Source organism: Staurois parvus, unplaced genomic scaffold, assembly GCF_062004578.1.
Source record: "Staurois parvus isolate SC_StPar_1 unplaced genomic scaffold, SC_StPar_1.0 ptg004021l, whole genome shotgun sequence".
NCBI classification, from domain to species: Eukaryota; Metazoa; Chordata; class Amphibia; order Anura; family Ranidae; genus Staurois; species Staurois parvus.
Genome location: NW_028321816.1, coordinates 2,060 through 13,250, shown reverse-complemented (window position 1 = coordinate 13,250; position 11,191 = coordinate 2,060). Strand labels below are relative to the sequence as shown.

Sequence of the window (11,191 nt, the reverse complement as noted above, 5' to 3'; positions counted from 1 at the left end):
CGGAGCTTTATCTGATTTGCTGCGGCTTCTAATGCACATTGTGAGAAGCTCCTTGTATAGTGAAATCAGAGGAAGACGTTTCAGTCCAGGAGTGGAGACGATACACCTGTGCCGGGCTGGAGCGGGAGGAGCCGGCGCGCCTGTGCCGGGCTGGAGCGGGAGGAGCCGGCGCGCCTGTGCCGGGCTGGAGCGGGAGGAGCCGGCGCGCCTGTGCCGGGCTGGAGCGGGAGGAGCCGGCGCGCCTGTGCCGGGCTGGAGGGGGAGGGGCTGGAGGGGGAGGAGCCGGCGCGCCTGTGCCGGGCTGGAGGGGGAGGAGCCGGCGCGCCTGTGCCGGGCTGGAGGGGGAGGAGCCGGCGCGCCTGTGCCGGGCTGGAGGGGGAGGAGCCGGCGCGCCTGTGCCGGGCTGGAGGGGGAGGAGCCGGCGCGCCTGTGCCGGGCTGGAGGGGGAGGAGCCGGCGCGCCTGTGCCGGGCTGGAGTTTAGATTTAACTTATGCTCCAGAGCTGTTCTCTTTCACTTTGCTTACATACTTGGCATATCCCTGACCCCCGAACAACTGTGACAGCCGTCTTGTCACTTTATTGGCTGTGTGTGTATTTAGGATTTAAGAAAAAATGGGGAGTAGAGCCCGGCGCCTTCAAAAACAGCGCTGCAGAAGCAGTTTCTATACTTCTTGACAAGGTTCCCTTTTTACATTTCTGCATGCTGTGACAGAGCAAAGGGTAGACTCCTGTAAATCCTGGTACCTGTGCAGTTCTTGGTTGTGTTCACAATATCTGACACAAATCAGCCCCCTACCTTGTGATTGCTACAGTCTGATCCCTGGGGGGAGGAGACTGAGGAAATGCTTTGTCCTGCCTGCAGCAGAGTGCGGACTTCCTGCTCTGTGCAGAGTCACCAACTCAAGTTTAAGGACACCTTTTTAATGGGGGGGGGGGGGAAGGAGCATTTCTACCAATGATACCATCCCTTGTATATTGTGTCATGTCGGGATTTCTTCCTGTACTCTGGGAAAGTTATGACAGGTCCACTTTTAATGAACATCTTTCTGTGTATAATTCTGTATGAGATTTAATCTGGGAATTTTATATGGAGACACTTTCAAAGATAGACAGCAGCCCGTTCTGTGATTTCTGCAATGACCTCACCGATACTTTGCATTCTGATTTTATTATTCAAATATTTTCATCATTTACAATTCCAAAGAACCTGCAGAAATTAGAGGGCTGAGCAGCAAACAGCACAGCTCCAGGCAACCAACCAACAAGCAGCGGCGGGTGTTCGGCGCCCTCCGATCCGCCATCTTTCCATAGAATAGTCAAACCTCAGGTTGCTTCTCCCCCCCCCCCCCTTTTTTTTTTTTTAAAACTGCAATAAGCTTTATTAACACCAGGCAAGCAAACAAGGTGACATTCTCCTCCACTGGAGTGACACATTTCATCACCCTGCCACTAAGTCTGCATTATGAGCAGGGGCGGACTGACCATTTGGAAGCTCAGGCCCCGCCCAGGGTCAGTAGGGGGCCCCATGAGATGCCCCTGGTACCTTTTATCATAGGCTTTTTTGAGTTTAGGCAAGGACATGGGCCCCATGAGTTGTCAGTCCGCCCCTGATTGTGAGTGAAATGCATTGCTATACCGCCATCACCTTGCTTAGTGTTAATAAAGCTTTCAGCAGTTTACTAAAAAAAAAAAAAAAGTATTCAGTCTGAACTTTACAGAACTTCTGCCAACTCTAAAGAGCCACAATTGGTCCAGCTATGCATCTTCTAAAAAAAAAAGTATTTTAAAAACTGTTGTGTTGTTCCTGTTCTACGATCACTCAGCATGTAGAGGGCTGTTATCTAACATATTTCAGGCACTAGGAGCAGGACAACTGAACCGAGTTGCTGTTCATTTTTATTGCACAGTTAGAATAGAAGTGACGGGTGCTGAGCAGTGTTGTCACCCATGGCTGGGCTGAGGGGGATGTACATAAAGTGGCAACCTAGGGGGCTTCAGCAGGATGGGGGGGCTGCAAAGATCAGGACCTGCAACCTTTGCAATACAACCCCCCTTTTCAGTGTGAATCATGAGATATAAAACAGCAGACACTTCAGGTATTATTGTTTTGCCTGGAGTTCTGCCGCCATCAGAGGCACAGCCGGGATTAAGGAAACAATCACCGTGACGAATCGGCAGTCAGAGATCTCCTCCTAGCGGAAGTAGTTGGGGCAGTCGTGAGCGACCAGGTTCCAGGCGTTGTTGAATGCAGCGACCACTGGGGGCAGGAGAGGACCCCCCTCGGCTCCGGCCAAGTTGCTCAATAGCTGCTCTGTGCTGGACATCCCCAGGATCACTGCATCACCCCGATTTCCCTGAGGGGATAAAGGATTCCGCATCAGTCGTGTCACAATACAGAGCAAATTCAAAGCTTTTGGTGTTAAAGAACCTCTGATGGCGCTACCTGTGTGAGACACCTCAGATGCAAGCTGCCATGTTCTTATATGGGTTGGATGTGATGGTAGTACCCCCAGTGGGCTCACTCTAATGACACCTTTAGTAGCCATTCCTAACCAGGGTTCCTCCAGAGAGGGCTAGGGGTTCCTTAAGTTGTGGCTTACTGACCCCCAATCGTGGTGCCCCCATCATCCTACTTCCAATACCACTTGGCAGCGCCAGTGGTATTCATCTGAGGGTGACATTCTCCCCAATAACCACCACCAATATTAGGGGCATCTTCCTAATGACCACTATAAGGGGCATCTTCCCAATGACCACTACCAATCTAAAGAGGTATTTTCCCAATAACCACCGCCAACAATACAAGGAGCATCTTCCCAATAACCATCACCAATATAAAGAGCATCTTCCCAATGACCAATATAAGGGGCATCTTCCCAATGGCCACCACCAAATATAAGGAGCATCTTCCCAATGACCAATATAAGGGGCATCTTCCCAATGACCACCACCAAATATAAGGAGCATCTTCCCAATGACCAATATAAGGAGCATCTTTCCTATAACCACCACCATTATAAGGAGCATCTTCCCAATGTCCACCAATATAAAGGGCATCTTCCCAATAACCACCACCAATATAAGGAGCATCTTCCCAATGATCACCACCAATCTAAGGAGTATCTTCCCAATAGCCACCACCAATTTAAGGGACATCTTCCCAATGACCACCACAAATATAAAGGGCATCTTCCCAATGACCAATATAAGGGGCATCTTCCCCATAACCTCCACCAACAATACAAGGAGCATCTTCCCAATAACCACCACCAATCTAAGGAGCATCTTCCCAATAACCACCATCAATTTAAGGGGCATTTTCCTAATGAGCAATATAAGAGGCATCTTCCCAATGACCACCACTAATATAAGGGGTATCTTCCCAATGACCACCACTAATATAAGGGGTATCTTCCCAATGACCACCACCAATCTATGAGGCATTTTCCCAATACCCACCACCAATATAAGAGGCATCTTCCCAATAACCACCACTAATTGAAGGGGCATCTTCCCAATGACTACCACCAATGGACTAATCCTAGCAAGGGTTGAGTGAAATCTGAAAATTATTGCAAGGGCTCCTTTGGGGTAAAAAAAAAAAAAAAGTTGAGAAAGGCTGCTCTATAGTGTCCACCTTCAGTCCTCCCCCAGCAGCTCTATAAAAGGTTATGTGAGGAGCTGTGCCAACACAGACAGTAATTGGACACTCTAGTAGTGGAGAGGACCAAGGACGTGCAATGGAGGATGCTCAAAGGCACCCTGCAAGTGCATCATGCCTGCAAACGTTGATGACAGGGTCTCTTTAATGAACCAACCTGCAGCTTGGAGTGGTGGTACATCCAACGAAGTGCGGCCGCGGCCAGACTGGGCCTCACATCTGCGCTGTACATCTCCTCCAGAGCTCGGCGCACCAAGTCGATGGCTTCGAAGTGATGCTTCTTCCAATACCTGCACCACCAGACACAGGATTAATAATCCCTCCGCTCGTCCCACCCCTGTACTTTATACCCCCAACATAACATGGGGGGGGGCAAACAGCACATCATATACCATCATAGTTCGCTGTATACACCACATATTGGAGGTAAAGATGTTTAATCTGCCCTCCCTGGTCCCCCCCCCCCATCAACATGCCAATTACATTTTTAAATAAAGCTTGTTTTTATTGCATATCTTACTTTGGATGCAATTATTTAATGGGTTCTCTCTGCTTCACTATGCAATGCAGGCAGATCATGGCTGCCCTAAGTAACTACATCTAAATTAATGAAAGGGGCGGGCCAGGGACAGTTTGGCAGGAGAGAGGGATGAGAGTCACCTATTCCGGTAGGTTTCTGCCCAGCTGTTCCCGAAAAATCTGGAAGCTTCCTGCTCCTTGCCCTCATCTTCATACTGGTACTTCCCGGTTAGAAGGCCCCCTGGTGACAGAAGAGAAGCACAAATGAGTACATTCCATAATCTGCCTCAGTAATATCACCCGGTGCTAGGAACTCTATCTACATACTAGCAAGAGCAACACGTTCTACCACAGTGAATGGAGACAGGCCGATACAGACTACATGGACAAAAGTTTGCGAAACCCCTTCCTATGGATGGAGTTCAGGTGTCTCCAGTGAAGGGTCCCGGTAATACTCCATCATACAAAGACATTGTAGACAACTGTGGTCCTCCAGCCTTGATGAAGACCCTATTCTGTTCCACCATGACTGTCCCGTGTACAAGGCCAGCTCCATAAAGACATTGTAGACAACTGTGGTCCTCCAGCCTTGATGAAGACCCTATTATGTTCCACCATGACTGTCCCATGTCAAGGCCAGCTCCATAAAAACATTGTAGACAACTGTGGTCCTCCAGCCTTGATGAAGAACCTATTCTGTTCCACCATGACTGTCCCATGTCAAGGCCAGCTCCATAAAAACATTGTAGACAACTGTGGTCCTCCAACCTTGTGGTAACAGTTTGGTGAAGACCCTTTTCTGTTCCACCATGACTGTCCCGTGTACAAGGCCAGCTCCATAAAGACATTGTAGACAACTGTGGTCCTCCAGCGTTGTGGCAACAGTTTGGTGAAGACCCTTTTCTGTTCCACCATGACTGTCCCCTGTGTACAAGGCCAGCTCCATAAAGACATGGTTTGGCCGGTTTGGTGTGGAGGAACCCGAGCATCAAGTACAGAACCCTGACTTCAACTCTACTTTTGGAACACCTTTGGTATAAGGTCCTTTTATCCAGCATCCATCACCAGTACCTGCCCTTAACCCTACCTAACGTCTTTCAGATGAGGTCTTCTTAGCCCAAAGGTGTTCAGTAGGTGTGAGGTCATGGAGGGACTCGAGTGTCCTATACAGAGCCCAGACTTCAACTCTACTTTTGGAAGACCTTGGTATAGGGTCCTTTTATCCAGCATCCATCACCAGTACCTGCCCTTAACCCTACCTAACGTCTTTCAGATGAGGTCTTCTTAGCCCAAAGGTGTTCAGTAGGTGTGAGGTCATGGAGGGACTCGAGTGTCCTATACAGAGCCCAGACTTCAACTCTACTTTTGGAAGACCTTGGTATAAGGTCCTTTTATCCAGCATCCATCACCAGTACCTGCCCTTAACTCTACCTAAACGTCTTTCAGATGAGGTCTTCTCAGCCCAAAGGTGTTCAGTAGGTGTGAGGTCATGGAGGAACTCCAGTGTCCTGTACAGAACCCTGACCTCAGGCCTACCGAACACCTCTGGGATGAACGGGATCACCGATGGCGAGCCAGGTCTTCTCATTCAATATCAGTACCTGACCTCGTAAATGGGCACAAATTCCCACAGACACCCTCCAAATCCAGTAGAAAGCTTCTCAAGAATAGTGCATGATGTTATATGGCCACAAAGGGGACAACTCCATACTGTTGGTTAAAGTGAGGACATCAACCATTTTACTGCCCACGGGGTTGGAATAGGATGTCCAGTGAGCTCATATAGGCGTGATGGTCAGGGGCTTGTCAACTTTCACATATAAAGTGTAGGCCAATAGGATTCCCAAAAGGAGAATACATTTAGGGCCTTCAACCAGAGCAGGGCGAAGGCAGGTAATAGTTTAACTTGACTGTAGACCCAAAATGTTCTGCAGCTCCTCAGGACTGAGCTTCCTCCCATAATATTTGCATTGTTGAGGATCACTTACCACAACAGACCCATCTCACCTGCCAGCGGGTTGTATGCGTAGAATCTGATCCCGAGTTGGCGCAAGCATGGGAGCAGCTCCGTCTCTACTTGGCGTGTGGTGGCGTTGTACATACCCTGGGGAGGGAGGAATATTGTGTTCACATGACTCCAATGTCCACACAAACGTCAGTTAAGGGATGAGAGACCCAAGACAGCAGAAATCAACCATGCATGGCATAAGAAGCTCCCCCATAGGTCCTCTGAATGGACAATGGACCCAAGATAGTAGAAGTCAACCATGGATGGTGTAAAGAGCCCCCAGGGGTCCTGTGATGTCTGCTGTCTTGGGTCCATTGTCCATTCACAGGACCCCTGGGGGCTCTTTACACCATCCATGGTTGACTTCTACTATCTTGGGTCCATTGTCCATTCAATCATGCATGGCATAAGAAGCTCCCCCAGAGGTCCTCTGAATGGACAATGGACCCAAGATAGTAGAAGTCAACCATGGATGGTGTAAAGAGCCCCCAGGGGTCCTCTGAATGGATAATGGACCCAGGATAGTAGAGGTCAACCATGGATGGTGTAAAGAGCCCCCAGGGGTCCTCTGAATGGATAATGGACCCAGGATAGTAGAGGTCAACCATGGATGGTGTAAAGAGCCCCCAGGGGTCCAGACCACAGTGACCAGGTACATGGACCTCATCTTCTGGATTTTATCTGTTTTCATTGTAATCTTTTATTAGCAAAAAATAAAAAATCCCTGGTAGCCCCATTATGTAGCCGCAGAGGCCCAGTGATGGGTGGACAGAAGACAGACGTGTGGGGTACCTGGTACACGGTGGGCAGCACCCAGTTATTCTTCTTACAAACGCAGTAGACCTCCATCACCTCCCAGGAGGCGTAATTGGACAGACCGAGCTCTCGGAACTTCCCCTGGAAGATGAAATACATGCTTACATGCTGAACATGAACATACATGATGGCCTTACCTACAGACCTTTCCCATAGGGTGCTGGAGAGAGAACCGTGTCATGTAGATCCTGGTGCCTGTGCACTTCCTGACTGTGTTCACAAAAGCCTGACACAGATCAGCCCCCACTGCATTCTCTCGCCTTGTAACTTGCTACAACGTTACAATGTACAGTCTGATCACTGGGGGAGGGGACTGAGGAAATGCCTCCTCCTCCTTCTACAAAGTTACAATGTACAGTCTGATCACTGGGGGAGGGGGGACTGAGGAAATGCCTCCTCCTCCCTCTACAAAGTTACAATGTACAGTCTGATCACTGAGGGAGGGGGGACTGAGGAAATGCCTCCTCCTCCTTCTACAAAGTTACAATGTACAGTCTGATCACTGGGGGAGGGGCAACTGTAGAAGGAAGCGGAAGCATTTCCTCAGTCTCCCCTCCCCCAGTGATCAGACTGTACATTGTAACTTTGTAGAAGGAGGAGGAAGCATTTTCTCAAAGTTACAATGTACAGTCTGATCACTGGGGGAGGGGAGACTGAGGAAATGAGTCCTCCTCCTTCTACAAAATTACAATGTGCAGTCTGATCACTGGGGGAGGGGACTGAGGAAATGACTCCTCCGTCTACAAAGTTACAATGTACAGTCTGATCACTGGGGGAGGGGAGACTGAGGAAATGCTTCCTCCTGCCTGCAGCAGACTGATGACATCCCAGCCTAGACACAGTCACTGTAATAACAGGTGGAGTGTTTCTGTACAATGCCCATTGCTGTATACAAGGGACACGTCAGGAATTTATTCATGGAGACATGTAAAGCTACAGACAGGTCCTCTACCATGAAGGCGTACATGTCTGTGACACGCTATTTATGACTGACGTTCCCCTGACAACGGCCGTCCTGGACTGGCGGCTCCGGAGTACAAAGTTCATGGAGGGAAAAGTTCAGCCAGAGAAACGCCAACATCTCCGGGAGGCGCGGCCTGAGGTCTGCGGAGTGACAGATAAACCCCCCAAACCCCCCCCCCCCCCCCGAGAATACAATGGTTCCAATCATGTCCTCACCTAGGCCGGGGGAAGTGCCAGGTGTGCCCAATTGTGGGCGGGGCCAGGAGCTTTCTGGGAGGAAATCACCCTGTATGAAGGAGGATCTCGGGGAGCGAGGAACAGTTACCCATAATGCCTCACCTCCTGGTACAGTTGCTGGCAGGCCGCCAGGGTCTCCTCCACCGGGGTCTGGTGGTCCGGGGCGTGCAGATAGAAGAGGTGAACGCAGGGGGTCCGCAGTCGCTGGAGGGAGGTCTCCAATTGCTGGCGCACGCTGTCCGCGCTCAGCGACTTCCCCTCCCAGGGATTGGCCTTTGTAGCCGACTTCACTGCCAGAGAGAAGGAAGAGAGGTCACGCTTCCTGCGGTCATGTTCATACCGCCACATGCTTCCCGCCACACGCTTCCTGCGGTCATGTTCATACCGCCACACGCTTCCCGCCACACGCTTCCTGCGGTCATGTTCATACCGCCACACGCTTCCTGCGGTCATGTTCATACCGCCACACGCTTCCTGCGGTCATGTTCATACCGCCACACGCTTCCTGCAGTCATGTTCATACCGCCACACGCTTCCCGCCACACGCTTCCTGCGGTCATGTTCATACCGCCACACGCTTCCTGCAGTCATGTTCATACCGCCACACGCCTCCCGCCAGTCCCGCCACATGCTTCCCGCCCCACGCTTCCTGCAGTCATGTTCATACCGCCACACGCCTCCCACCCGTCCCGACACATGCTTTCCGCCCCAAGCTTCCTGCGGTCATGTGCATACCGCCACACGCTTCCTGCAGTCATGTTCATACCGCCACACGCTTCCCGCCACACGCTTCCTGCAGTCATGTTCATACCGCCACATGCTTCCCGCCACACGCTTCCTGCAGTCATGTTCATACCGCCACACGCTTCCTGCGGTCATGTTCATACCGCCACACGCTTCCTGCGGTCATGTTCATACCGCCACACGCTTCCTGCAGTCATGTTCATACCGCCACATGCTTCCCGCCCCACTCTTCCTGCAGTCATGTTCATACCGCCACACGCCTCCCACCCGTCCCGACACACGCTTCCCGCCCGTACCGCCACACGCTTCCCGCCCAAACCGCCACACGCTTCCCGCCCAAACCGCCACACGCCTCCCCCGTCACATGCTTCCCGCCACACGCTTCCTGCAGTCATGTTCATACCGCCACACGCCTCCCGCCTGTCCCGTCACATGCTTCCCGCCACACACTTCCTGCAGTCATGTTCATACCACCACACGCTTCCTGCAGTCATGTTCGTACCGACACACGCTTCCCACCCCGTACCACAACACGTGCTTCCTGTTCCGTCCTGCCACATGCTTCCCGTCCGTACCACAACACACGCTTCCCATTCCGCCACATGCTTCCTGCAGTCATGTTCATATTGCCACACGCTTCCCGCCCGTACCGACACACGCTTTCTGCCCGTACCACAACACACGCTTCACGCCCGTACCACAACACACGCTTCCCATTCCGCCACACGCTTCCTGCAGTCATGTTCATACCGCCACACGCCTCCCGCATGTCCCGTCACATGCTTCCCGCCACACGCTTCCTGCGGTCATGTTCATACCGCCACACGCTTCCTGCAGTCATGTTCATACCGCCACACGCCTCCCGCCTGTCCCGTCACATGCTTCCCACCACATGCTTCCTGCAGTCATGTTCATACCGCCACACGCCTCCCGCCTGTCCCGTCACATGCTTCCCACCACATGCTTCCTGCGGTCATGTTCATACCGCCACACGCTTCCCGCCCAAACCGCGACACGCTTCCCATTCCACCAAACACTTCCCACCCGTACCGCCGCACGCCTCCCACCCGTACCGCCACACGCTTCCCGCCCGTACCGCCACACGCTTCCCGCCCATACCGCCACACGCTTCCTGCCCATACCGCCACACGCTTCCTGCCCATACCGCCACACGCTTCCCATTCCACCACATGCTTCCCGCCCGTACCTCCACACGCTTCCCACCACATGCTTCCTGCAGTCATGTTCATATCGCCACACACTTCCCGCCCCGTACCACAACACATGCTGCCTGTCCCGTACCATCACACGCTTCCCGCCCGTCCTGCCACACGCTTCCCATTCCGCCACACGCTTCCGGCAGTCATGTTCATATTGCCACACGCTTCCCATACCCCATCTCCATACACGCTTCCTGTCCCCTACTGCCACACGCTTCCTGCACAGATCCTATGACCTCTTATTCTGGATGCAGACTGCACTGAAAAGCCATCTTATTGGTTGCCATGGGCAACAGCCACACATCAGCTCACATAGTTCCGCCCCTTTACAGCTACACACAACTCAGCAATCCCGCCCCCCCCTCTTATTGGCCAGGCTGAACCCCGCCCCCTTACCTTCGGCACTCAGGCCCAGCCCCCCCAGCACTCTCTCGGTCTCCCCGTCCGCGTACATGTGTGCGGTGTCCAGCTCGTCGTGCCCGCGCCTCAGGAACTCCCGCACCGCCTCCCCGCTCTGCTCCGCGTTCATTCGCCGCCCGAACTCCATAGTGCCCAGCACGGTGCGGGGGAGCCTCGGAGGGGGCGGGGCGGTGGGCGGAGAGCGAGACATGACGGTCCGGTACTGCGGGAGAAGAGCTGACAGCAACCTCGGGGCCGCCCGGGACAGTGACAGCATGGCGGAAGCGCGCATGCGCAGGCCCGTTATATGTTAATTATAACCCCGCCCCCTGTCCCTGAGCCCGCCCCCACCACCTGTCACTGAGCCCTACACTGGGCGGGAGAGGGGAGTGGAAAGAGGAGGTTCTCGTAGGGGGTGTGGATATAGACAAATATCCCCTCCCACCTGTCTGAGTCCCGCCCCCTGAGCCTGTGAACTGAAAAATCTGCGTTTTTTTCCTAGAAAATGACTTAAAACCCCAATTATTAGATATATGTAAGCAGAGGCCCCGCCCAGGAGAATACAATGGCGGCTGTCACAATATTTTATGTCACAATATTCAGCAATTTTTCAAACACAAAAA

General features: G+C 52.4%; 1 protein-coding gene across 2 annotated transcripts; it reads right to left on the bottom strand.

Moving 5' to 3' along the window:
• Window positions 1-1,879: 1,879 nt before the first annotated feature.
• On the bottom strand, window positions 1,880-10,875 carry LOC149427110 (aflatoxin B1 aldehyde reductase member 4-like). Of its 2 annotated transcripts, XM_089668253.1 has the most exons (7): window positions 10,566-10,875; window positions 8,308-8,495; window positions 6,982-7,086; window positions 6,189-6,285; window positions 4,323-4,422; window positions 3,820-3,952; window positions 1,880-2,355 (listed from the first exon to the last, which is right to left on the bottom strand). In XM_089668253.1, exons 1-7 carry the CDS (start codon window positions 10,858-10,860, stop codon window positions 2,194-2,196), a joined length of 1,080 nt encoding a protein of 359 aa, XP_089524379.1. In that variant the 5' UTR covers window positions 10,861-10,875; the 3' UTR covers window positions 1,880-2,193. The 2 variants fall into 2 exon arrangements, with proteins under 2 accessions (XP_089524379.1, XP_089524380.1); XM_089668254.1 differs by lacking the exon at window positions 6,982-7,086.
• Window positions 10,876-11,191: the final 316 nt, after the last annotated feature.